Consider the following 27,326-nt stretch of genomic DNA (forward strand, 5'->3'; position numbering starts at 1 on the left):
TAGCGACTGGGTTGTCATGAAACATGCTGTGGGTGGGGCGGGGGAGGGGGAAGGGAAGACAGCCAGACGGGGAGGCGCTGCGCCCTGGAGAAGGGGGGGGGGGCGCGGGGAGACCTGGAGGCGAAGCCTGGCTCAGTGCCGCGGGAAGGGAGGAATCCGGATGCCCAGCCGGCAGGTCTGGGCCTGGCGACATGCTGTTTTGGGGACCACCCGGACACCTGGGGAGACAGAAATGATTATAATGACAAACCAGACAGTTCTACTGACCCTTCAATCCTATACCCCCTAGTGACTGAGCGATGGAAAGGAGGCAGAGAAAAGCTACCAACCAAACAGTCCCTAGAGCAGCAACTCCTTTACACCTGCTTTCCCTGGCTCTAATATATATGATACGTACAGACCTATTATATAGCAGACCATCACACTGTAGTCTATTGGCACGACTAGCAGCATAGAGGAGAGGCCTGTGGGCTGGTATTTGAAAGGCACAGGGTAGGTACCCGGCCTGGGGACCGTTCTCTTATCCCTGGTATGTGGAGTCCATATAGAGTCATTTATTTCTTGAATTACACCCTCACGTGTGGTTGTCTTACATTGCAAGTGCTCTTTCCGCCTTCTTTCACTAATTCCTCATCATGAATGAATGTGCTTACTTTCCACTGCCTATGAGGGTCAAGGCTCCGACGGTATAGGGACAGGGAAGGGACGGAAGATCCCCAGACCAGGTGTGGCCTTCTCGTCATTCTTCCTAGGTCCTGCACTCGATGTCCCTCCTTCCTAACACATCGCTACACTTTCTGATTAGGGTTCCTTAGCCCATCCCAGTGTGAGACAGGCCTGCTTCCTCCAACCTTATCAGAACAGATTGGCACTGGGTGTCACAGACGCATAGCTTAGCACTGGCAACTGGGATCCCCCAAGCTGGAGAAATCTCAAGCGAGGGAAGGGCTGGTTGGGGTGTAAGAGAATAAAGGCAAGCTCATAAACACACATCCATCTTGGAACTCAGCAACCATGAATGTGTGGAAAAGAAACAGAGAGGTGGCTCTAGAAGGAGAGAGCGAGCCATCGACAAAACCCAAATGAGCCGGTGGATGCCTAGCGTTTCCATCAGGAAGTTTACATCGTGAGCAGAGCAGCAGACAGAAGCTAGTCACCAGTTTTGTCTCAGTGCCGCTCAGTTGGAAGCTTAATAGAAAATGAGAAAAATCAATGGCCTGAATAGGAGCTCAAATAGTGTGTGTGGTTTTTTTAAAAAAATACATTGATTCCTGCAAATGTGGAAAAATAAATTGATTCCTGATTTTAAACTGTCTTTCGGTAAAGAAAATGATTGTACTTCAGAATCAGACAGAAGTTTCAGTTCCCTAAGAGCCACTTTATAGAAGAATGTCTAAGATTTGAGAGAATTCAACCCGTGCTACTTCTGAAAGATGTATTAATTGTTAAGCACTGTGCAGATACGGCTTAGGAAGAAATAGAATGCTTGTTCAGGACCTGAGAGTATGGCTTCAAAAACAGTGCAGGTTCATTCAGGGCCTTCGCGGATTAGTCATTCTGCTAAAATAAACACAGCGGCCTCTCACAGCCGAAGGCACATGCCCATGTTTGGCCAGGGACCGCTTGCAGACAAGCTGGCCTACCTGCAAAGAGCCACGTGGGCTGCCTCCCTGCTGAGGTATGAGTGCCAGAGATGAACATATATTAATATGCTTTGAAGAAGGATGATGAACAATCTGGCTACCTTTGCAGTATGGGACACAAACTAAAACCGCACATGCAGGCATTTTTTTTGTTGTTGCCTCGGAGGGAAAAGCCCCACTAGGGTCACGTTTTGGAAATGTTTTTGATCAACTGATTAGTTCTTTCTGTTAGGGCAAGTTTCTAGACTATTTAAGAAGAGGCGTGAGGTTCTGCAGATCATCTTTTTAAAAATAAATATATGTTTTTTATTTATTTCAGAGAGGAAAGGAGAGGGAGAGAGAGATAGAAACATCAGTGATGAGAAAGAATCACTAATTGGCTGCCTCCTGCATGCCCCGCCCTGGGGATTGAGCCACAACCAGGGCATATGGCCTGACCAGGAATCAAACTGTGACATCCTGGTTCATAGGTCAATGGTCAACCACTGAGCCACGCCAGCTGGCCCCTGCAGATAATATTATGCCCATATGTGAATGAAGGCACATAGGCTTGATGGGTTTTCTTAGATTTTCAGAAAATTCCATTGTGCTAGCTCTCTGTGCCATTCGACATTATAGATAGTAGATGGGATGAGGACAGTTGAATTGGTAATGAGGCAATAGATCAGGGTCTTTGATGTTTATTATCTGATATGTATTATAGGTACATGTAATGTTCATTATCTGATATGTATTATAGGTACATGTAGAAGCATGGTCATGGGGGTAAGAACAGACCAGAAGGGAGGAAGGAATAAGGGCAGGCACACAAACCAAAACAAACCAAAAATGGCCCTGGGAAGAAGGAAAAAGTGAGGAAAGATGATCCCTTAGTCCCGACTCTAAAAGCGACTGGGTCCGTTTGGCCAGCTTCTCAAAGCTCAGTGACGATGCCATCAACCACAAGGAGTCAGTCCATCTGGCCAGCCCATCAGGTGGTAGGATGGACACACGGCAAGTGGAAGAAAGAAGAGCAGAAAGTGTAGCTCCTGGCCCTGACAACAACTCCTACACTGGGGAGACTGGGAAAGTTTCATGGCTTCCATGGAATCCAGTCATCTAGAGATATACAGGGAGACAAGGGGGATAGCTAAGCTGTTTTTGAAGGTGAAATAGCAATATCACAGCCACAGAAATAAGACTCTTTGCTAACGGCTAAGGGCAGGTCTAGCTACTGGTTCTTAGAGATAAAGTCTCTGAGAAAAGGTGAGCTGAATGGTTGCCGTGGCAACCGAATAGGAGAATTGGTCCCCTTATCTGTCCCCATAGTAACTAAGCTCCTGGAGAGTTATAGAGGAATTAGTTATCTTAACCTACTACTATTATCCCCATGGTAACTAGTCTCTCAATGGCAGTGGTCAACCTTAAGAAGCAATCCTAAAAAAAAATCTTTGCTCCTGAAAAAAAAGGGTGGGCAGGAAGCAGGGGGGTGAACACCTTTGGGTGTGGGTGTGTGTGCTTGGGGGCTAATACACTAAGACGGGTATATGAGGTTTCTTCTTGCCCCCAGCTCATTCCTGCCCAACTCACTCATGGGTTGAAGTGGACGGTGCAGCTGGGAGGGGCTCCCCTTCCGGCTACACATTACCATTCCGGTTCAGGGTGCGCCGGCGCTGGCTGGACTGCAGGCTCAGGACCAGGTACTGCCTCATGAACTCACTGAACCGCTTCTGGTTGGCCAACTTCCGGGCCGACTTCCGGGCCCCGGTGAAGCCCCCAAACCTCTTCTGCAGCTGCTTCTGCTCCTCTCCAGCCTCATCCATGCCAGGCTCTGTCTCTTTCTGTGTTTCAACAAGGCTCCTGACACGGGGCATTCGCTTCAGATGCATCTCGGAGGCTCCTGGCTGGTAAAGAGCAGCTGCCAAGTGCTCTGGGTCAGCAGGGCTGAGCTGCCAGGGGCCCCTGGCAATGATCTTGGTGCATGGGGTCCAGAGAGGGCTGGGCAAGACCTTCCCTTCACACTCGAGGATGCACACCTGCAAAGACAGAGGTGGGAGGAAGGGAGAAGGACAGAGGGACATCTATTAATCCAAGGCAATGAGGGGATAAAGTCCCTCCATCGTCTATACCTGTACCAATGCAAGTACTTCAAAGCATTTCTTTCTTTTTTAAAAAAATATATTTTATTGATTTTTTACAGGGAGGAAGGGAGAGGGATAGAGAGCTAGAAACATCGATGAGAGAGAAACACCAATCAGCTGCCTCCTGCACACCCCCTACTGGGGATGTGGCCTCAACCAAGGTACATGCCCTTGACCGGAATCGAACCTGGGACCTTTGAGTTCGCAGGCCGACGCTCTATCCACTGAGCCAAACCGGTCAGGGCAGCATTTCTTTCTTAAGTACTGTGCAACTGTTCTACATGTAATTGTTTAGGTTCATCGAATTTCAAAGTTGGAAAGAGACAGAAAACTCCCTGGCCCAGCTCCATCATTTCGCAGATGAAGAAACTTGGGGCTCAGAGATGTGACATTAACTTATCCCAGGTGACACAGCAAATTAACACAGAACACATGCACTCAACTGTACCCTGTTATAGACTTAGTTGGGTGTTTGGAGTCAAACACAGCTCATGAGGGTCACCCATAAAGAAGACTTTTATTTTGTTCTTTTATCAGACTTGGAGGTCAGACTGGCTTAAGAAATTGAGGATGCCAAAGCATGTAGTTAAATCTGCATGGTTATTTTAAGGTCACCAGGAAAAGATCAATCCTGGTATTAATTTTTCACACACACCCCCACCCCCACACACTATTCATCACTATCGGTGCTTCATTTATAGAAGATGAAGGTCAAGGCTCTTTGGGATGTAGGCAGGTTGGGCAATCCGGTTCCAGGTAGGGAAGAGGGATCATCTGATACAGCCCAGTAGACCCGCTAGGCTCCTGGAAACTTCTGCTGTGGCCCTGCCTCTCCAGGCATCTCCCACTTCTCATTGGAATCAGCGGCCTGACCATGACGTTTTCCTGACTGGTCCTGGCCTTCGCCCTAGTCTTCTACATTTCTGTCTCTGACTGGATCTCTTAGAAGCCTCTGTCTTCAACTTTTCTTCTAATTTTCTGTTTTGGCATCACCCTAAATTGTCCTCTCTGTGTTTCTGGCCTTAGCCAGATGAAAATCCCACTTGACCCTGACCTTGCCATCATGGTCAGCAGGAAGCTGCAGTCTTTCATCAAACCTTGGAGCTCTTGACTGGCTTGTAGAGCACGAAGAGCTACTGCTCTGGGCAGGGGCGGGACATCAGAATACTGATGGGGAAGAGGGACCATCAGATACAATTCAGCTGGCCTGTGTGTGTCCTATAGTCCCGACCTGGGGAGCAAAAATACTCACTCAGCTGTTCAGATGGTCACAGATGCCTCTGTTGGTGAGATTTACGAGCCGATGTCTAACCAAGGAATGAGATGTGCAGGCAGCTTAGATCCCACACCCCTCAGGCTAAATCCTAAAAGCCTCTTCAATCCTATTTCTCCTGCAAGGTTTTGCCGATCCTGACCCTCACCTCCTTTGGTCACTGCTCGGTCTAACAGTCTGTTGGTATTTCTCTGAATGGCACCTTATTCCCTAGTTCTGTGGTTGGCAAACTGCAGCTCGCGAGCCACATGCAGCTCTTTGGCCCCTTGAGTGTGGCTCTTCCACAAAATACCACAAAATACCACGTGCGGGCGTGCACGTACAGTGCAATTGAAACTTCGTGGCCCATGCGCAGAAGTCGGTATTTTGTGGAAGAGCCACACTCAAGGGGCCAAAGAGCCACATGTGGCTCGTGAGCTGCAGTTTGCTGAGCCGCAGTTTGCCGACCACTGCCCTAGTTTACTCAGGGCATATCTTCAGTGTCTCCCTTCTCACAAACCTCATTGCACCTCCAACCAGTATATAAGTTTGCCCTCCTTCCCGCGCCTTCTTCCCAAGGACCTCTTAGGGTGCAGTGGCTTCCTCATTGAGCTCTCCATCTAGGATTTTGCCTGCTCTGATCCATTTTCTATCCTTGGCAGAATAGTCTTCCTGAAGAATAGATCAAATCACATCATTACTTGCCCATAACTGTCCAGTGTTTTGTCTTTGTCCATAAACATAACTTCAAACTCCCGAGCTGAGCATTCAAGCTCCTTCACCATCTAGTCCTAGCCCACCTTCCAGTCTTGGTTTTGATTCCTCCTCGCCTCTTCTGCCCCATTCAGGCATAGGGGGCTTTCCCCAGGGCCTCGAACATACGCAAGCCTCCACCACACCTGTTCTCAATCTGTTCCCTTTGATGGGATGATCTCCTTCCACCCCTCTTTGGGGTCAGCCAGGCTCGTGTCCCCTATGACACCTTCTTCTGGCTCCCTGGCCAGAATGGTCATCTCCTACCTCTGTGCTCCCACAGAACTTTGTATGGCTCTTGTGGAAATTTGACTGTTTAATATTATTGTAACACCTTACAAGGCAGAATATGGCAGGTTAGGGACCATCTCTCACTCATGTTTATGTCCTTTACAGGAATCTTTCCCCCCACCAGCAAATAGCAGGGCTTCACTAGCAGTGGTTCTCAACCTTCCTAATGCCGCGACCCTTTAATACAGTTCCTCATGTTGTGGTGACCCCCAACCATAAAATTATTTTCGTTGCTACTTCATCACTCTAATTTTGCTACTGTTATGAATTGTAATGTAAATATCTGATATGCAGGATGTATTTAGGCGACCCCTGTGAAAGGGTCGTTCGACCCCCCAGAGGGTTCGTGACCCACAGGTTGAGAACCGCTGCACTAGAGGTTTGTTGCCCTGAGCTGAATGAATCAAGAAGCCACTTCATGTTTAACTAAACATGAAAAAAAAAACCAAACACAAACAAAAACCTATTTTTTTTTTTTTTTTTTAAGAAAAGACAAGAAAGAGAGTCACTGGAAGGCCAGGAGTTGCAGCTGATCTCAGCCAGAACTCAAATGCCCCCGGCATTTCCTGCACACTTCTGATACAGTATTTGTGGCTCTGTCACAGCTCTTTGTTTCCCTGATTACTTGTCTGTCCCATTAGATCAGGTTCCTAACCCTTTTTTGGGTCATGGATGCTTTTGAGATTCTGATGAAAGCCATGGACCCACCCTTTCAGCATATAAAATGCACGCTCATGCCCGGCCGGCGTGGCTCAGTGGTTGAGTGTCAACTTACGAACCAGGAGGTCACAGTTTGATTCCCGGTCAGGGCACATGCCTGGGTTGCAGGCTCAAACCCCAGTGGGGGAGAGGGGTGTGCAGGAGGCAGCCAATTAATGATTCCCTCTCATCATTGATGTTTCTATCTCTCCCTCTCCATTTCTCTCTGAAATCAATAAACATATATTAAAAAGTGCACACTCATGTCAAATTTGCATGCAGTTATAGAAGGCTCATAGATCTAAAGCCGATCCATGGACCGTCATCCATCGACTCCAGACTAGGGACCTCTTCACCGGGCTGCCAGCTGTGCTGTAGGGAGAGTCTGTATGCATTTGGGTATCTAACACCTGGGATACAAAGTGGAGTCCCTTGTGAGCATGAAAAGTGGAGAGAATCAACAGGAGAAAGGAAGGAATGTGCAGCTGAAGTCACCTAGTGGACACACTGGGAAGCGGGCCCAGCTCAGCACAGCATTGCTTAGAATGCTGTCTCAGGAGGAACCTCCGGCTGTACCTGGTCCAATGGATCCCACCCCTGGGTGTGAATCTAAATCATCGACAGAACTTAAAAAAGCACACGGAATTTCAAAAGCCAGTTAAATCCCCGAAGAACAGAACCAGGGCTTGAGTTTATTTTTACAAAGCTCAGGTAATTCTGACATTTGCCCAGGTTTGGAAACCCCCGATGAAGTCCATGTTCACATGTTACAGTAAGATTCAGTAACATGTCCAAAAATGACACTGTGAGAAAACAGTATCTCCAGAACAAGATCACAAATGTCTGGACTCCCACCTCAGGACATCTTGGAAGAAAACCGGGTAGAATCTAATTTGTAACATGTTCTTTCAGACCATAATGCTCTTGGGTAATTACTCTACAGCAGTGGGTCTCCCCTGGAGGAGATTTTGCCTCCCTTCTCCCGCCCCAGGAACATTTGGCAATGTCTGGAGATATTTTGGGCTGTCACACGGTGGCGGGGGGGGGGGGGGACACTATTGCTATCTGTGGGTAGAGTCCAGGGGTGCTGCTAAACTCCCTACAATGCACAGGGCAGCCCCTCCCCCTCAACAAATAATTATCCAGCCTAACCTGCCCTCAGTGGCGAGTCTGAGAAACCAGACTGCAGAATCAAGAAGAAAGCAGGAAAACATGGGGGGCAGCACGTGGAAAGCCAAGCGGAGTGTAGAATTTTGGACACCTGGTCCAATCCGCCTAGAATAGTAGCCCCAAATGCTTGTTGAACTGTTCTATACCTTCAGGTTACAGGAACAGGTGGACGTTGTTAAATCTAAAGGCTATGAGATCTTCTGCAAGTCCCTGGGGTCTCTAGGCCCAGATGGTAACGAGATTGTGTGTCAATCAGAGAAAATGAAATTCTATGATCGAACCAGATGCATAGCCCCGTGCGAAGACGCGTCATACTGTTAGACGAATTAGGTGCTCGCAAGATCATCTGAACTCGTGATTTCGGAGAAGGTTTTGGGCAAATGTGAGGAATCCAAATTCACAACAGCATTTGTAGCACCAGATGGGCATCGGCGCTTAATGCCGAACCGTCTGGTCTGAGGGAGCCGCCAGCCTCTTTCCAGAGATGTGTTAATAGCCTATTAAGCGAGCTGGACACATTGTCCCAGCCCATACGGAGGGCATGGCTATACTAAGCCAGAGTGCGGGTGAGCATCTGGAAAGTCTCAGATTGATGCCAAATGGATCTGCAAAGCTGGGCTTGTGGGGAAACTGAGCACAGGGCCGTTAGGACGTCTGGGATCACAGACTGGGGAACAGGCACCGGAGCCCATTAGAAGGAAAAGAAGCAGCTCCTTCAGGGTGTCAGATTCTCGCTATTAAAGAATCAAACCACTTCTGACCAAGAGACATCTGGGGGCTGTTTGCTTTAGGACAGCGGTTCTCAACCCTGACTGCACGTTAGAATCACCTGGGAATCTTTTTAAAATCCTGATTTCTGGGCCCCGTCCTCCGGAAATTCTGTTTCTTTGTTACTAATGTTGTGGCCCCACCCCATAACAAAGAAACAGAATTTCCTGAGGAGGAAGCCCAGAAATCAGGATTTTAAAAAGGTTCCCAGGTGACTCTAATGTGCAGCCAAGGTTGAGAACCAGTGCTTTAGGAGGTTCTGCTGGAATACCTGAGGGCTGACTCCAGTAGGCCAGCAATGAACAGTGCAAAAGGAAAGCTTATGAGAGACTCCTGGTAAGCCAGCGTAAGTGAAACAGGGAGACAGACAGTTCAACAGCAGTTTGTAGCCACCTAGTAAATGCTGTCTTCCCTAAACCAGGGGCACTTAAGAGTACATGGTTTGCACTTCTCCCCAACCAGAGGCTAAATAGGTTAAATCACCTGCTCTGGGAAGACAGATAACTGAAATCCAATGAGTGCCATTTGCCAACCACCCCCAAGGACAGATGAAGACAATAAACCTCATTTTAGTACATCAGCATAAAGCTGATGAATGTTTTATTGAGGCCCTCCCCTAAAACTTCCCCTTAACCCTCAGCCTTTAAAAACCCTCAAAACACAGGTCCAACTCTTCCCTCCCAGGAGCAAGCCCACGCCTCTCACGCCCTTCTTCCCCACAGGCGTGCATCTCCTAAACTCTAAGGCAGTGGTTCTCCACCTTCCTGACGCCGCGACCCTTTAATACAGTTCCTCATGTTGTGGTGACCCCCAACCATAAAATTGTTTTCGTTGCTACTTCATAACTGTAATGTTGCTACTGCTATGAATCGTAATGTAAATATCTGATCTGCAGGATGTATTTTCATTGTTACAAATTGAACATAATTAAAGCATAGTGATTAATCACAAAAACAATATGTAATTATATATGTGTTTTCCGATGGTCTTAAGTGACCCCAGTGAAAGGGTCATTCGACCCACAGGTTGGCGACCAACAGGTTGAGAACCGCTGCTCTAAGGGACCCCAGGAGGCTTGCAACCAGGGCAGCCGTGGGCAGTGGCAGCTCACCCTGGGCAAACCCCCTGAACCTGTCCCCAAGGCCCCCTTTTCTCTGACTTCTGAGTGAGACAAAGCAGACCAGCCTATGGTCATTTCCCCAGCCCGTCCTGTCTCCCTGTCCCCAGCTTTATCAAACATCCTCTAAATGTCACCTGGACTCCTGCTGTGAAATTTTTCCTTCAGGAAGTCAAGAGCCCACACACTACTGGCCGGCCCTAGGCAGACCCGCTCAGGGCCAGGTCCCCTTTCTGGTAACCCGACGACAAATCAGCTACTAAGGGCTTTCACGTAACGAAGATGGAAAGCACGGAAAGAAGGCAGCTTCTTTTGTTGTTAGAGTTTTAGGAAGTTTTAAATAAATTTCCCCGGAACCTCTCTTTAGGTTACCTTCTTCCTTGTCTCTAAAACATGCTGTTTTTTCTCCTTGAGCTGATATGGCAAAGCACCATTCACAACCCAGGACATGGCACTGGGTTTTGTATGGGAGTCACTGACAGACCAAAATGACAGCCTGAGAAAAAGCCAGCCGTCCTTGGACCATGGACTTGGAGTGAGAAGTAAAGGAATTCCTGATAAAGCCAGGGGTCCAAAAGGTTCCGGGAATAGCTCAGAACGTGGCAGCGGGGCTGGGGAATGACTCTTGCTGAGAGAGCTGAGTCCCTCCGCCCCGTTATTCACAGAGTGGACATACTCAGGAGCTGCCAGATTTGAAAACGAGATGTAGTTGCCTATATTCTAGACATTTCATAAAACTTAGAAGAAAAAAAATGTTAAAAATAAATACAAACTAGAAACCCCGCAGCCAGTTCCTCTGGGGGTCAGCAGGCCCTGCGAAGGGTTTACCCCTCACGGTAAGGCTGGAACCGGCCATGTTCTAACTTGTTTGGAAGAAGTGACTCTGTGCCACACCGCACACTGGGCCGCGAGTGGGAAGGCCCAGGACCATCAGCAGAGGAAGCTCACAGCTTATGGTGAGAGACAGACACAAGGAGCTGTCAGGGCACCGAGGAGGGAGGGGCTGGCTCTACTGGGAGCAGGTGGAGAAGCAGCAAAGCGTCCTCAGGAGAGATGAAACTTAACCAGGGCTTGGAAGTACAAGAGGAGGAACAGGCGCGTGCAAGTTGGGAGGGCAAGTTCTTGGAGTTCTGGAACAGCCACGAAAGGAGGCGGGATTTCCGGGAAGTGTGGGATGTGATTGGAGCCCAGCAGAGACCAGGTGTGGGGTGTACCTTGGGGAGTTCCCTGGGGCCTGGGGAGAGCTGGAGGCCTGGATTGGGGTGGGGGGATGGCATCTCAGAGGGAGCGAGTACATGGAGGCGAGAAGCAGGGAATCTCCGCAGTCCCTACGCTTAGGGGGTGAGGAGAGGAACAGGAGCCCAGCCGGAGGCAGAGAAACAAGAGTCCCAAGCAGGGAAGAGCACCAGGTAAACTCATCAAGGGGGGGGAGCCTGTCTGTCGGCCTGGGGTTGGGTGCTTAGGAGCTGCTGCTGACCCTGAGAGCAGCTGAGTGTGACACAGCGGCAAGGGGGGACAAAGTCGCAATCTTTTAGAACAATGACAGCAAAGGAAAGGAAAGAGCAGGCGGGAGAGGGTTAAAAGGAACGTTCAGTAGGGACATCAGTGGTGCCATGGAAGGCAGAAGGCGGAAGTGAAGGAGCACAGATGGGAGGCAGGTGGGGAGAATGAAGGCTGATCCTAAGGAGACTGGAGAGAATGTGTACTTGCTGGTCACTGTCTTCTTGTACAGGTCAACCCAAGGTCATGGTGTCCAAGGGGGTGGGAAGGCACACCAGTGTTTCACAATCAGGTGTGACATTTTTTTACAAGGAGGTCATGTAATCTGTGAATGATTTTCCTTGTAAAAAAGACATTAGATAAAAAAAAGCTGTGATACATTTATACGAGGGAATGCTATGCAGCTGTAAAAAAGAAGGACCTCTTACCCTTTGAGACAGCATGGAGGGACCTGGAGAGTATTATACTAAGTGAAATAAGCCAGTCAGAGAAAGTCAAGTATCACATGATCTCACTGGTATGTGGAATCAAATGAACAAAATAAACCAATGAACAGAATAGATCCAGAGATATAGAAATGTGGAACAGACTGACGAATCTCAGAGGGAAGGCAGGGGTGGGTAGGTGGGGGGAGATTAACTGGGGAATTTATATGCATACTAGAGGCCTGGTGCATGACATTCATGCACTGGGTGGGGGTGGGGGGTGGTCCCTCAGCTTGACCTGTGCCCTCTCGCAGTCCAGGACCTCTAGGGGGGATGTCCAACTGCTGGCTTAGGCCCACTCCCGCCACTTCCGCTGTGCTTACCAGCCGTGAGCCCAGCTTCTGGCTGAGCAGTGCTCCCCCTATGGGAGTTCACTGACCACCAGGGGGCAGCTCCTGCATTGAGCGTCTGCCCCCTAGTGGTCAGCACATGTCATAGCAACCGGTCATTCCTCTGTTTGGCCGATTTGCATATTAGGGTTTTATTATATAGGATATGCATAGCTCATGGACACAGATAATAGTGTGGTGAAGGCCTGGGAGGGGTGGGGGCAAGATGGAGGAGGTCAATGGGGAAAAAAAGGACATCTGTAATACTTTCGACAACAAAGATAAATTTAAAAAATACATTAGAGCAGACTCAGGGTTATCCTTACAGTTAAGTTCCAAATACTTTCTTTTATTATAAAATACACATAACACCAACTTTACCATTTGAACCATTTTTAAGTCTACTCTCAGTGGGATTAAGTACACTCTCAATGTTGTGCCGTTGTCACCACCATCCATCTCTAGGACTCTTCTATCTTCCCAATGTGAAACTCCATGCCCATCAAACCCCTACTCCCCATTCTTCCAGGCCCCAGCAACCACCTTTCTACTTTTTGTTTCCATGAATTTGACCACTGACTACTATAAGTAGAATCATACAGTATTTGTCCTTTTGTCCTGTGAAAATCATTCACAAATTACACGATCTCCTTATAAAAAATGTCACACCTGCTTGTGAAACACTGATGTGCCTTCCCACCCCCTTGGACACCGTGGCCTTGGGTGGACCTGTCCTTTTGTGTCTGGCTCTTTTCTTAGCATGCTCTGAAACTTAGCATAAGGTCTTCAAGTTTCATCCACGTTGTCACACGTGTCAGAATGTCTTTTTTAAGGCCGAGTAATATTCCATTGTCTGCATACACATTTTCTTGATCTGTTCATTGTTGATGGACACTTGGGTGGTTTCCACCTTTTGGAGATTGTGACTAATGCTGCTGTGGACATGGTTGTACAAATATCTTTTGAGTCCTAGTGCTTTTCTGAGTGGGAAATAAAGGGTTGCACTTAAAACTAGTGATTCAGGAATTGGGCATAACCTTCAGTCTGGTCTAGGCTGCAAGCAGAGAACCCTAGCAGTGTGGAAATTATGAGATTATTGCTTCATCAACTCCTTCACTGGTTTACATGCAAACTAGTTGTCTACTCTGTTTACTAAGACCAAGGGAAAGAGATTTTGGATGAACTTTTAAACCTCTGTGGGCTGCACAGAAAAGACATGAGGGCCTTCTGTGCTCTAGACCCGTGGTTGGCAAACCGCGGCTAGTGAGCCACATGCGGCTCTTTGGCCCCTTCAGTGTGGCTCTTCCACAAAATACCACGTGCAGGCGTGCATGTACAGTGCGATTGAAACTTCGTGGCCCATGCGCAGAAGTCGGTATTTTGTGGAAGAGCCACACTGAAGGGGCCAAAGAGCCACATGTGGCTCGTGAGTTGCGGTTTGCTGAGCTGCAGTTTGCCGACCACTGCTCTAGACAAACTCAGCTTTTCTCAGTTCCTTAAATGCCATGCCCCTCCCTCATATAGGATTTGCAAATGCCCCCCTCCTCCACCCTCCCCACTTGCCCCCATGCCTCCCTTTACTATTTGGGGCCCACTCCCTGCCTCTTTACTCCCACTCAACTTTTTAAAAAAATATATTTTTATTGATTTCAGAGAGGAAGGGAGAGGGAGAGAAACATCAATGATGAGAGAGAATCATTGATCATGCCTCCTGCACGCCCTACACTGGGGATCGAGCCCACAACCCAGGCATGTATCCTGACCGGGAATCAAACTGACCTTTTGGTGCATAGGTCGATGCTCAGCCACTGAGCCATGCTGGCTGGGCTCTCTCCCACTCATCATAAGGTCTCCTCAGAGATTCAGTTCCTCCAAAAGCCCTCTCTGCCGCTCTAGACTAGGTTGGGGCCCACTGCTCTGTGTTTCCCCAGCACCAGTAATTAGTGTCTCTTGGAGGGACTGTGGATTCTTCTCCCACTGGTTGCAAGGCCTATCCATCTGCTCACCTTTGGATCCCTTGTCCTAGTCAGAAAAACCATGACGGATGAATGAGAGGGGCGGATACACTTTGAAAGGGTTATTGGGGAATACTTTTCGTGATGCAGTAGTTATTACTGCTCAGAAAACAGGCTTGAGAACCACAGGGTGGGAAGAGCTTGGCATTTAGGCCTGTTGGGCTGTGTCTGCTCACCGCTGGTGCCTTGGCCCAGCTCGAATATGTGGTTTCTATGTTTGCACACTCGCCTTAAGGGACATAGTTACTTTTGGTTGTTTTAAAGGTTGAGGAGTTTGAAACATGGCATCTTTTGAAAGGAGTTTATTTAACTACAAAGAATAAAAGATAATGGAATTACATTGGATTTAGTAGGAGAGGAATAACTATTTAGGTAAAAACAAAAGCAGTGGAGCCTTGGTCCATATGGCTTAGTAGTCAGAGCGTCGGCCATCACACTGAAGGGCTATGGGTTCTATTCCTAGTCAAGGCCACATACCTGGGTTGCAGGTTCCTCCCCAGCACTGGTTGGGGTTCGTGCGAGGGCAATCAATCAGTGTCTCTCTCTCACATCAATGTTTCTCTCTCTCCCCCCCCCTCCCCCTCTGCTCTCTCTAAAAATCAATGGGAAAAATATCCTCGGGTGAGGATTAACAAGACCAATAAAGAAGGCAGTGGAGAAAGCAACTTATTTAATAAAAAGAAATTTAATGTCAGATTTGCACTTTAAATGCAAAATTTAAAATAGAGCATTTTAGGTGATTATTTGTAGAATTATCTGTTATATTAACAATGGAGGTCAGCAAGCATGTTTAACTCAGAGCGGGGGGAGGGGATGCTTAAGTTCTACTGTATTCACAGAGAGAAATAATGTTTAAATTATCCTGGCATAATATGGCAAGAGAAAACACTAGGATTCTTTCTCTGACTGGTGGGATTAAATGTGATTTCAATTCTCTTTTTTACAACTTCTCTAATTAGCCCATCTCTCTAACATGAGCATGCACTATTTTAATGATGGAACAAAATGGCAGTGTGGGCAGGCCTTTATTTGAATGTGGTAAAGTGAACATAAATATGTTACAGATGTATGCATTTGGTTTGCCCTGGGAAGATGCTCACATCTGTTTCTGTTCCCCTACAACCACGTGACACGGGGAAAGTCACGTGACCCCGGGGCGAGGCCTCAGTTTCTCCTTCAGGGTCAGCTCTGGAGGAGCTGGGGAGGAGGAGACAGCCTACCTCGAGGTCGAAGCTGTCGAGAGCTGGGCGGAGCTTCTCTCTGCAGGTCAGACAGTCCTGCTGACAGCTGCTGGACACGCTGGAGAAGAGGCTGAGCAGCAGGAGGTCACAAAGCAGGGTTTTCATGGTGCAGGAGCGGGAGGCAAGATGCTGAAACACAGGGGAGAGTGGGCGGCAATTAGAACAGCCTCCGGTGGAGACCCTCACACAGGGGATGCAGGAAGGACACTCTTCAGAAGGGACAGTGCCGGCTGAGGTCCACCTCCCAGGAGGCGGGGGGTCGTCCCGGGCACAGGGGTCTGCTCCTGTCGGCCAGGCCAGATGCTCATGCAGGGGCCAGCGCCAGGGCTCCCGGGAGAGTCCTGCCACCCAGCTGGCCTCAACACGCACGGGCACCTTCAGGGAGCTGAAGGCCTCACTTCGCAACTGAGTGCGTGACCTTGAGACAACCTCTCCCAGCCTCGGTGTTCATAGCTTTACAAGGGGAAGATAGTCACATGCCATATAATGACGTTCCGGTCAACAACGGACCGCAGATATGACGGTGGTCTATAGGATGATAATGGAGCTGAAAAGTTCCCATCACCTAGCGACATGGTAGCCATGGCAATGTCACAGTGCACCCTATGTTCCTCCTGCTGGCGTAAACAAACCTGAGCTGCCAGTCGTATAAAAGAGCAGCATGCCCAATTATGTACGGTATGTAATACTGATAATGATAATAAACGACTATGTTACAGGTTCATGTATTTACTGTACAGTACTTTTCATCGTTATTGTGGAGTGTGCTCTTTCTACTTGTAAAAAAAAGTTTGCTGTAGAACCGTATGCCGTGCTACCCAGGAGCAGCCTCACACATTTTGTGTTCACCGCATCTCATGGTTGCATCATTTTCTCTTAAGTTTGATTTAATCTCATGTTTTGTACAGTGACATACTGTACAGGCTTATAGTCTAGGAGCAGTAGGCTGTACCACAGAGCCTGGGTGTGTAGTGGGCTATATACCATCTAGGTTTCTGTGAGTGCAGTCTATGGTGTTCACACAACCATGAAATCGCTGAATGAGGCATTTCTCATACCGCATTCCTGTCATTCTGTGGTGCGTGATGGTAGCCGTACCTGCCTTGTCACAGGGCTGAAGCGAAGGTAAGATGAGAAACTGTAAGGGACGTTTTGTGAAGTGTTGTGCAAGAGTGTGATGTGTAAAATATGAGATTCACAAATGACTCATGTACTTCATCTCATGCCCCCCAGCCTTCCTCGCCTCGGCCAGGAATGCCCTACATCCCAGAATTCGCTCTCTCTGGAGGCTGCAGGTTCCCTGTCGGTTTCTCCTGCTAGCGGTGAGTTAACACCCTGAGCACAGGGCCAACATGTTCGTTCACCTTGCTATCCCATGCAAAGCACAGGGCCAGGCACGTGGAGTTATTTATTTTGTTAAAAAAAGAATAAATAGCCTGTCTGGTGTGGCTCAGTGGTGGAGTGTCGACCGAGGAACCAAGAGGTCACTGGTTCGATTCCCTCAGGGTACAAACCTGGATTGTGGGCTCGATCCCCAGTGGGGGCAGGCAGGAGGCAGCCTATCGATGATGTTTCTCATTGATGTTTCTATCTCTCTATTCCTCTCTCTCTCTCTCTCTCTCTCTCTCTCTCTCTCTCTCTCTCTAACTCAATAAAAACCATATCAATAAAAAATGAAAAAATAAATTATTATAAGATAATAGCTTCAAGCATTGTCAGATCAGAAGTTTATATTCTTTATGTAGGATTGCCTGAAAGATGTTCCGTTTTCCCTTTTCCTCTTTGAATTGATCCTGTGATGAAGCCCTCCTGAATCAGAAAGCTATTTCCTTGAACTGAATCACACTGGGTCCCTATAGAACCATCTTCACTTGGAGGATTCAATGGAAAGGGGAACAGCGGACTTTCTGGAAATGTTGCAAGTGTTCTTGATTGAGGTGTAGGCCACAGGGGTGTATACATTTGCCAAAACTCATTGAATTTAAATTCAATTCTGTGCACTTCACTGTGTATAAATTCTACCTTAATAAAGAGTTCAGTGCAGATAAACAAAAATAATTGCCTTTATTGCTTTTTCATCAGACGACACTGAGACTATGTACAAATGCAGTCAGTCTGCAGACCAGCAGGACCAGCGTCACCTGGGATCTTGTTAGAAACACAAAATTTCAGGCCCCACCCCAGAACCACTGAATCTGGACCTGTGTTCTCAGGTGACTCGTACACATACTAGTGTAGGGTATGGATGTGAAATGGAGCCAGTCGACAGGAACGGGGATCCTGGAGTTGAAGCCACATTGGGGGACCACCCCAACTCCTCTTGTGTATCACCCCCGCATCTCATACCAAGAGGATGTCAACTGAAAGATGCTCAATCAATGGCTAAGTCAAAGAGTTGACATCTGAGAGGGGTTTTGAATGATGAGTAGGTTTGCCAAAGAAGAGGGCATCTGAGAGGCATAGGAAACAGCGTTTTCACAGGCAGAGAGGAGCCGTGCACACAGCATGTGAGGGGACGGTGAACAGGCTGTGCATGGGGCCACCTGCCCACTTGGGGAAGCACCTGCTGAGAGACAAGCTCCGTCTGTTAGAGCAGGGTCTTCTTTGTTAGCCTAAAGGGTTTGAGCTTTACCCTGCAGAGGGGTGGCAGGGGGATGCCCTGGATTAGTGAACAAGGAACACACTCATCTGTAACAATGAATATATGTCCAATGCAGTTTTCCTTCTCTATCCTGAGGGTGCGTACCTTAGTTGGGATTCGTTGCCTTGGTTATTGTGATAAGTTGTCTGCCTAATGACCTGACCTCCCACCAAACCATCTTCAAATCCAACGACTTTGCACTGAAGATAATTCTCTAACTCCCGCTGGGACTTAGCACCACTCCTGTTACTCACCCTGCATCTCCTCTGTCGTCCTGGTTAGTCACCTGTAATTCCCGACTTTATCGGGTACTTAATGGCTTTGTGTCTTGGCACTTTCTCTTCCCAGAATACATGTCTCCAACTCATACTTCATACTCAGCTTCAGAGTCATCCCCTCTGGGAAGCCACCTCCACCCCCTGGTCTCAGCTACGTGCATCTCTGCTGCTGCGGCATCGAGATGCAGCACATCACAGTGGGAAGCGAGGGAACCTCAGGGGCCCTACGTCGCAGAGTGGTTATGACCGGCGTGTTCCCATCAGCTCATGACTGCAGACCGTAACAATGGAACAACATAGCATCTGTCTCACATGACAACTAATGGGTTAATGTTTGTAAGCAGTTAACATAGCACCTGGCACATACATACTATATAAAAGCCTAGAAAACAAAGGGCTCAGGACACAGCCTTCCCTAGATAACGCTCTCCTCGTCTCTCGCAGGGCACTTACCACATTCTCCTGTGAGCTTGGGCATCTGTGTGTATTTCTCCCCCTGACCCGTGACTTCCTGAAGGGCAAGGGTCATATTCCAGGGTTCTCTGGAACTTAGGAGGTGCTCAAAAAAGCCTGACAAATGACAGTAGAGCAGGGGTCTTCAAACTATGGCCTGCGGGCCACATGCAAATACAAATATTGTATTTGTTCCCGTTTTGTTTTTTTACTTCAAAATAAGATATGTGCAGTGGGCATAGGAATTTGTTCATAGTTTTTTTTTAAACTATAGTCCGGCCCTCCAACGGTCTGAGGGACAGTGAACTGGCCCCCTGTTTAAAAAGTTTGAGGACCCCTGCAGTAGAGTGTCTCAGGAGCCCTCTTCCTTCTCCTTAGCAAAGGTAGAGTTGGGGTTGCCTAGGAACCTGCCTCATTGGGGCCCCAGGGTGCTGACGGCCCAGGGGCCGCTTCTGCAGCTGTGTCACTGACAGTGTCTATTAGCTACTTGTTCAGATTGAGGAGTGGGAGCCAGTTTCGCTCCAGGGCGATGCAGCATGCCACCCTGAGCTGGAAGCCCATGCACGCTTTGCTGGTGGACTGGTTACACATGGCCACGAGGCAGGGCTGGGATAGTGCTATATGCAAAGTTTGTATGGGTCACGTAGGTGTTGGTAGACAAGCTATGAAAACCCATCACCACTTACAGGTTCTTTTGAAGAGTTTTCAAAATTCAAGAGTCTCTGGAGTTCTACATAGCCACCGCCGAAGCCAATATGTTAAACTAAGGGCTGCGTTCATAGGTCTTTGTTTAATTCGAGAATTGCCTTTACATTTCTTATTCTACTAAATTTCCGTCTTTCTAATCGGGAGATATTTTTGTGGAATCTGTCCAGAATGGCATGGCTGTGCTCTCTGCGGCCACATGATGGCAGCACCTGTATGCCACCGAAGAAAGGGAGGCTGGGAGAAAAGGGACTGACTGCTTCCTTTCGTTCTTAATACAAAACTGCAATACACGTCTGCATGGGCTGAGCTGATGAGTTGTGACAGATGTTTAATAAAATGCTCTCCAGCTGAGGTTTTTCAAAAAACAGCATTAACTGCGACAACTTGCCCATCCAGGAACTGTCTGATGGCTTGACTGATATGTGTTATCTCAAATGTTGGGTAAATGGGCTTTAGGGTGAGGGGCAGAAAGATGAGCTCCTGGGACATGTAGCATGTGTGCCGCTTGGTAGCCTTCCTGCAAGTACAAGGTGGGCCTTCTGTAGTTTGGCGCTTGAGTCACCTTATGAAATCTACGTGGCCTTAGCCTGGCCCTCCCTGCTCGTCCCACCTCTCACTTAAAAATATTTTTTTATTGATTTCAGAGAGGAAGGGAGAGGGAGAGAAAGAGAGATAGAAATATCAGTTGATGAGAGAGAATCGTTGATCAGCTGTCTCCTGCACGCCCCACACTGGGGACTGAGCCCACAACCCAGGCAAGTGACTCCACTTATTATTAAAAAATCACCCATACTCAGTGCTGTTCATCCTCTTCTAAAATAAAAGCAAATCCTTAAAATGAGAATGACCACAATCCTATCTCCCAGGTGGTTTGTGATATTTAAATGAGACTGATACACGCGAAAACTCAAAATGTATGTAATTATCCTTAGAAAAGGGGAAACGTTTTGTACTTTTTGGTACTTCTCACAACACCTAGTATAAGTGTGTTCTAGGCTAAGTTAGATTTTGAACTTTATTGAAAATTCATAGAAGCTTTTCATTCTTAAGAAGGCTTGTGCTTTTTTTTTGTAGCTCTGTAAATAAGTTAATGACAATTGAATGAAGGCGTGTAATTAGTTAATTCATGAGTGATATTTATGTTTAATCTTTACCCTTTGTAACTGTGACTTTGGGCAAGTTTTTTCTCTGCTGAGGGTTTCGGTCTTTTGCAAAAGAGGGGTGATGACAGGTTTTTATATTTGTTCTTGTTTTATTGGACAATAGTAACCATCAGCAAAAAATGTTCCCTAATTATGTTTGAATTTTACTTGGCTAGTATTTCACTCAGTAAACCAAGCCCAGCCTACACTTCCACGTGGTGATACTATTATAGCTAGAGATCTGGACATCTCATATTGAATAAAGAAATGTTTAATCACCGTTCAGCTCGGTAATGGCACCTCATAAATTTAATTGTGCTTCACTGTTTATGAAGATAAAATACCCCTGTGTTTTAGACTTAATCTATTTGCATGTAATCTTGCTTCCAAGGACAATATAATTAGTTGCTTATCTGTTTGGAGAATTATGTATGAAGCTTTAGCCGAAGATAAAAGTGAATTAAGTCTTGTGTTATGACCTATGAGCAAGGCTGTAATTTGGGTGCTTTTAGAGGAAAAGGGAAGAGGGGCAGTTTTCCTGCTGGAAGCATATACGTCCCCATCCTCCTCATCAGCCTCAAGGGTAGGTAGCCTTTCTGCAGGTTACAGAAGATTTTAATATTCATATGCAGCCCTATGAGCTAGGGTGAACATTACCTCCCTTTTTGAGATGAACATAGGTTGATAGAGGTTAAGCAACTTGCCTAAGAGCATCTAGCTTATATAATAGCAGATCCAGGACTTAAACTCAGGTGTTTTGACACCAAATGGTGTGCTCTGGGAAGCCATAGCGTCCACACGCTGGTTCTGCTTTGGAAAGGTTGGCAAATTCTGGTGGAATATTATTGGGTGGTCTCTATTTATATATTTAACTAGAGGCCTGGTGTACGAAATTTGTGCACCTGGGGGGGGGGCAGTCCCTCAGCCCAGCCTGCACCGTCTCCAATCCAGGACCCCTTGGGGGATGTCTGACTGCCAGTTTAGGCCTGATCCCGGCAGTCGGACATCCCTCTCACAATCCTGGACCGCTGGCTCCTAATCGCTCACCTGCCTGCCTGCCTGGTCGCTCCTTACTGCCCCTGTGTGCCAGCCTCATTGCCCCCAACTGCCCCCCTCTGATGTCCTGGTCACCCCTAACTGCCCCCCCGCCAGCCTGGTTGCCCCATGCAGCCTGCTTGTTCAGTCGTTTGGTCGTCCCTCACCTGTATGCCCCCCCCACCCTCCGCTGCTGGCCTGGTTGTAGGCAGCCATCTAGTGAGGGCATGAGGGTCAATTTGCATATTACCTCTTTATACTATAGGATAGTAATCACATTATAATTATATTCAGAATACAGTGTGCCAGACCCTGTGCTAGTAGCTTATAAGCATCAGTGCCATGGGGTGAGGGCCATTGTCCCCATTGTACCATTGAGAAGACTGAGGCTTGAGGAGGAGGAATAAGACCACCGGGTTCCCAAGCGCATGCTCTCACCAGACCTCTCATGATCTCCGTGGCCATCTCTCTGCCTTTGTGGAGCTGAATTCATGCTGAGCAGCGCCCTTTGCCCTGAACTCTGGGCTCCCCCTCTGTGTTGTTGCTTCTGCCCAGTTCGCAGAGGAATTGTTCATTGCCCACCAGCACAGGGGTTTGTCTCCCACATGCCCCATTCCTATGACCCATTGCAGACGGGACGCCCACACGCCGATGTTCACCAGCTATTGCCAAGGGAGGCCCTTTTGTTTCTTTTCCTCCTCTGACTAATACGCTTATGTTCAAAATGGTCCCTTTTCTGCTCTAAAATTCCCACGTGGGAAGAGGGGATGGGCAGAGAGGAGATGGAGGGCAAAGCAAGTGCCCCACCTTACGCAGACCAAGTGCGCCCTGTGCTGGTGAGCCAGGAACGGGCAGGAGCCCTGTGTGTGGAAACCAGAGTCCTGGGTTCAAGCGCCGACTCTGTCAATAACAGTGGGATCTTGAGCAAGACCCTTTCTCTGGGCCTCAGTTTCCCCTTCTCTAAAAGAGACAGTTGGATTAGATGGTTAATATTTTGATTTTCTAAGTGGGCAGATATTTGTGCTCTCTTGCTGAGGGGGAGCAAGAAGGAAGGATATAAAGGGAAGACGTTAAGGGCTTCATGAGGAAGCAGCTTCCAGGCAGCCCAGCCTGGGGCTCAGGGGAGGGTCTGGAAGGGTCACCAGGCACCGTCTCCATCAGGGCTGCTACAACACTGAGCAGCTATCACTCTTAATGTTGATCTTCCTGAGTCTGGCCCACAGTTCCACACATACTGTCAAAATAATTAAAATAAAAATGTAAAAGTATATTTCCTTTTTTTTTTAAAAAAAGTATATTTTTATTAATTTCAGAGAGAGGAAGGGAGAGAGAGAGAGAGAAACATCAATGATGAGGGAGAATCATTGATTGGCTGCCTCCTGCATGTCCCCCACCAGGGATCGAGCCCACAACCCGGGCATGTGCCCTTGCCTGGAATCAAACCTGGGACCCTTCAGTCCGCAGGCCAACGCTCTATCCACTGAGCCAAACCAGGTAGGGCAAAGTATATTTACTTTTATACTGAAATCACTCAATGTTATTTTCAAGTAGATTAGAAAACAGAGGTTAGCAAAAGAATCAATAATCTTCAAGCTTCTTTAACTTTATGCCACCAGCAATCAGATTTTGAGCATGCTTTCCCGATTTATTTATTCATATGCATTATAAGTGCAAATGATGAAAGATAACACCATAAAAAAGAAGGCCTTCGTGTCCTGAAGCCCAGCGGAGTGCCGGGCACTGCTCACATCTGGCGACATTGACTGTGGGGTCTGAGAAAGCTGGCGGGTCTGTTTTGCAGGCACTGGGAGGCTCCCGCCGCCGGGAACACCACACACATTTCTCGGCTGGATGAGTGCAGAGTGGGGGGTGGGGGAGAGCACAGGGCCCTGTGCGAAGAGGGGAGGTGGGCTCTGAGCTCTGGTGGGGCGGCGGAGCCCCGGCTGGGTGGTGACTCAGTGACATCGTCACCGAGACCTGGGACCCCTGGGAGGCCATCTCTCCCCTTCACCTGCCAAGCCAGCCCCTCAGAGCGGGCAAGATACTGTGTTTCTGCAACCCTGCAGCCGCTGCGGCCGCTGCCAGTGTTGGAAAAAGCCCAGGATCATGGAAAGCCAAGACCGATTGTGATCGTGGCCTATCTAGGGAGATGCCCAGAACAGCGGCCTGGCCCCCAAGTTGGTGTGCCCCAGGTCTCACAGCTAGTTTGTGGTTAGCAGGAACCCTTCATGCCAGATCGTGGGGGCACCTATAGGCATTTAAATAAAAGTGTTTAGGAAACCCAGTTTGTCGAATGAGTTAGTTCCCAGTAATTCAAGCCAGTGCGGCTGTTGTCATGATGATTCAGGAGAGGGGCCCTCCCCTCCCTAGGATATCTGATGAGCAGCCCCGCCCAGGTCCAGACTGGTCGGTTTCAAAGGTTCCTTCTCTGGCTTTGGGAGCTGTTGGGCTCCAGTGACGTTCACTGAACCACACTGATAGAAGGGTGGAGCTCTCACCCTAAGGCTCACATCCCTATGGTGTGTGTGTGTGTGTGTGTGTGTGTGTGTGTCCATGTGTTTATGTGTGTCCATGTGTGTCTTAGCACAAAATAAGCGTGTTTATTTATTTATTTATAAAATATACTTCTATTGATTTCAGAAAGGAAGGGAGAGGGAGAGAGAAACATCAATGATGAGAGAGAATCATTGATCGGCTGCCTCCTACACACCCCAACCTGGGGATCGAGCCTGCAACCCGGGCATGTGCCCTGACTGGGAATTGAACAGTGACCTCCTCGTTCCTAGGTTGACGCTCCACCACTGAGCCACACCAGCCGGGCACAATAAGTGTGTTTAGGTCACTGCCTGGTTCATAGTAGGTTTCAATAAATGTCGTTCCTTTGCCCTTCCTTTGTGCCTTTGTCCTGGCTGCCGCCTTTTCTCTCCAAATCCCTAGACAGACCCATTCACATCCTTCGCTGCCTCACTCGCATCCCTGCAGTCGCCGGGGCAAACACTCCTTCCCGGGAATCCCTCCAACACTTCTGTCTGGACCTCACAGTTTAGGACTTAATTACGCTGGCCTGGCATTGTCTGCTAACTGTTTCCCTGTGTTGGTGCTGCCCCACCCCGTCGCCATTGGTCTGTAAGCACCCCTGGCCCGAAGCGAAGCAGGAGACGCGCTGGACCTAGGAGGGCCGAGCTCAGCCCTCTGTCTGCCGCGTCCTGCACAAATGGTTTAACCTCTCAGCTTCAGTTTTCCCCTGCACCACGGAGATAATGACAGCATCTCCCAGGGCTGTTGCTGGGGATAATGGGTGTGAACGTGTTGATGGAAATCACTGTACAAATGTACACGGCTGTTATCATCACCTCTGCTGGATCCGGCCGAGGCCCCGCGCACCTCCCCTGCCTGGTGGAGTGGAGAAGGTAAATATCTGATTGATTGAATACAGAATAGCTTCGTGACAGCTCCTGTTACAGGCTCCAGCGAGCACGGGTTTGAGCCTCATCTTGCAATTACTCCCTTCATTGACAATGCAAATTCTCCTCCCTGGGGACCGGAGTACCCTCAGCCTCCAGCTGATAAAGCCCAGGCTGCTGCCCCTCGGACAGAGCTGCACCCCCCAAAACCACCCCAGGCTGCACCCCGGTGCCCTCGACGGGCAGCACGCGGGCCAGTGGAAGCTGCTTTGACCAAGGTGGAGGTTAGGGACGGGCATTCCGAGGACCCTACCCTGCAGAAGACCCGGCAAGCACACAGGATCACCGGTCCCTTTTCTGTGAAAGGTATCGCCGCATCCGTGGAAGCACGCGCACGCACAGCATGTCTCCCTGCCACCCTTTCCACATGCGGGGAAGGAGTGCGCGCAGCCGCCCGCAGGCGGGGGACAGAGCCGCGGGCTCGTGGGGAGGCTTTGATAAGGAGCCAGGCGCCTCCTTTCCCCCTCCATGTGGAGAACTCTGGTGCCGGCTCGATGGCGAATGCCACGCACAGCTCGTCTTTTGTTAGTCTCGCGAACAACGTTATGGGTTATAATTGGGGCAATTATGGGCTGCTCGAGGAAGCGAAACACAGATGTTTAAGCCCAGGATCGGGGTATGCAAGTCCACAGCAGCTTGCTTTAAATAGCCCATTTCCCGAAGCATCCTGCCTGACTTGAAATCCCCCCAGAACTTGCCCATGTTCAGAAGGAGAGGGGGGAGGAGAGGACGGGTGATGGAGGGAGGGGAGAGACACGCAGGGAGAGAGACGCACAAAGAGAGAAGGAGAAAGAAAAGGCGGCGGCGAGTGAGCAGAGAGTTTGGGTGACTTCTGCACACCCTCTCCCACAGGACCCGCCCGGCAGAGACCTGTGGTGGGAGATGGGCAGGAGGAGAAAGAGGCAAAGAAAGAGAAGAGACCCCAGAAGGACTCAGGGTCCGGGAGACCAAGGTCACCCCGGCAGAAATCGACGTGGAATTCACACAGAGCGAGCGCGACCAGCCGTGTACTACGGGTCCCGCACAAAGCTCCGACTTCCCACGTCATTACTCACAATTCCTATTCAGTGCATATGGGAGAAGGGTTCCCTCAGGGCTGAAAACCCAAATCCAAACCCACCAGCCTGAACACACTGTGAGGGAAGGGAAGAAAGGAAGTCAGCTGCACAGAGAAATCACTCGGGATGGGGGGGCTTCCCAGGGCTGCCCTGAAAGCCAGCCGTACGCCCCCCCCCGGCCCCCCCGCAAGCCTGCCTCTCCTGCAGCCTCACTTCCACAGTCCCCTTTCCTCAACAGACAGGAACGACAAAGTAGGGGCCACGTCTGCTAAATCAAAACTTTTCCTCATCTCTAAGTTCGGCTCTTTCTTCAGCATCTGTGTTTAGGATAAAAACCTCAAGGCTCCCCCCCACCCTCCATCCGAGCATTGAAAATAAAGCGAATGAAGAAATCATCTCGCAGGGGGACAGCAGCATCCACCCTGGACAAAGGAGGGGGGCTGAGGGAGAGTCCCTGCTGCCCGGCTTCCCCCCAAGGCTCCCAGCGCCCTGGCTTGTGGCTCGGGCTGGGGTGCACATGCATTGCCTACCTGAGAGCTGTCAGTAGCCCGGCTCCCTTGGATGTGAGGCTCGGTTCCGCCGTCTCAACCACACCAGCATATATATCCTCCTCTCCTCCTCCCCCCCATGCACAGCCCTCCCCTTCCCTGCCCACCTCGATGACACATACGCACGCTGACCCCCTGAAGCAAGTGAACAGCAGAACCTACACTCCCTCCTGGCTGGTTCCCGCCCCGCGGGCTCCGTGCGCAGACCTGTGACATCCCAACCTCCCCATCAGCCCATTCATCCTCCAGCCCGCTTCACCTGGCCCCGGCTCAGCCAGGATCCCACAGCTGCCTCCCTGGCTTCCAGAGGCGCTGTGAGGACTGACAGTCTTTTCTGGTGAGCGAGTCAGAAAGAAAGGCTCCTGGTGACAGTGATGAGGCAGACCCCCGTCCTCCAGTCTCCTTGAGCAACCTTTTTGCCTAAGGAGTAAAGAATAAGCGGGCAGAAGGAGGGGAAGCTGCCACTGGCTCCGAGAAGCCCAGAGCTGAGCTGAGCCCCCTCCTCCTGTCACGGCCCCACAGGCAGCAGCTATGCCGCCCTAGGGAGTGGCTCCACCTGCCAGGGGCCGGGTCAAGAGGCATTTCACAGATGCCCACCGCATGGCACAGGGTAAAA

At 49.1% G+C, this 27,326-nt stretch overlaps 1 protein-coding gene across 3 annotated transcripts; it reads right to left on the reverse strand.

Moving 5' to 3' along the window:
* Window positions 1–47: 47 nt before the first annotated feature.
* PNOC (prepronociceptin) lies at window positions 48–27,080 on the reverse strand. Of its 3 annotated transcripts, none has more exons than XM_036314825.1 (4): window positions 26,970–27,080; window positions 15,363–15,512; window positions 3,271–3,658; window positions 48–218 (listed from the first exon to the last, which is right to left on the reverse strand). In XM_036314825.1, exons 2-4 carry the CDS (start codon window positions 15,486–15,488, stop codon window positions 133–135), a joined length of 600 nt encoding a protein of 199 aa, XP_036170718.1. In that variant the 5' UTR covers window positions 15,489–15,512; window positions 26,970–27,080; the 3' UTR covers window positions 48–132. The 3 variants fall into 3 exon arrangements, with proteins under 3 accessions (XP_036170718.1, XP_036170717.1, XP_036170719.1); XM_036314824.1 differs by lacking the exon at window positions 26,970–27,080 and adding an exon at window positions 26,693–26,897; XM_036314826.1 differs by lacking the exon at window positions 26,970–27,080 and adding an exon at window positions 26,693–26,890 and having other exon boundaries at window positions 107–218; window positions 3,213–3,658.
* Between the last annotated feature and the right edge of the window lie 246 nt (window positions 27,081–27,326).

The sequence above is a fragment of the Myotis myotis genome, unplaced genomic scaffold, assembly GCF_014108235.1.
Source record: "Myotis myotis isolate mMyoMyo1 unplaced genomic scaffold, mMyoMyo1.p scaffold_m19_p_6, whole genome shotgun sequence".
Lineage (NCBI taxonomy): Eukaryota > Metazoa > Chordata > Mammalia > Chiroptera > Vespertilionidae > Myotis > Myotis myotis.

Bases quoted from the DNA above. Each gene is read 5' to 3' on its own strand.
- PNOC (XM_036314825.1), bottom strand. From the start codon at position 15,488: ATGAAAACCCTGCTTTGTGACCTCCTGCTGCTCAGCCTCTTCTCCAGC. The intron at 3,659-15,362 runs GTAGGCTGTCTC...CTGTCTTTGCAG, and splicing joins TCGACAGCTTCGACCTCGAG to GTGTGCATCCTCGAGTGTGA. The intron at 219-3,270 runs GTAATGTGTAGC...CTGTCTCCCCAG, and splicing joins GCGCACCCTGAACCGGAATG to GTGTCCGGGTGGTCCCCAAA.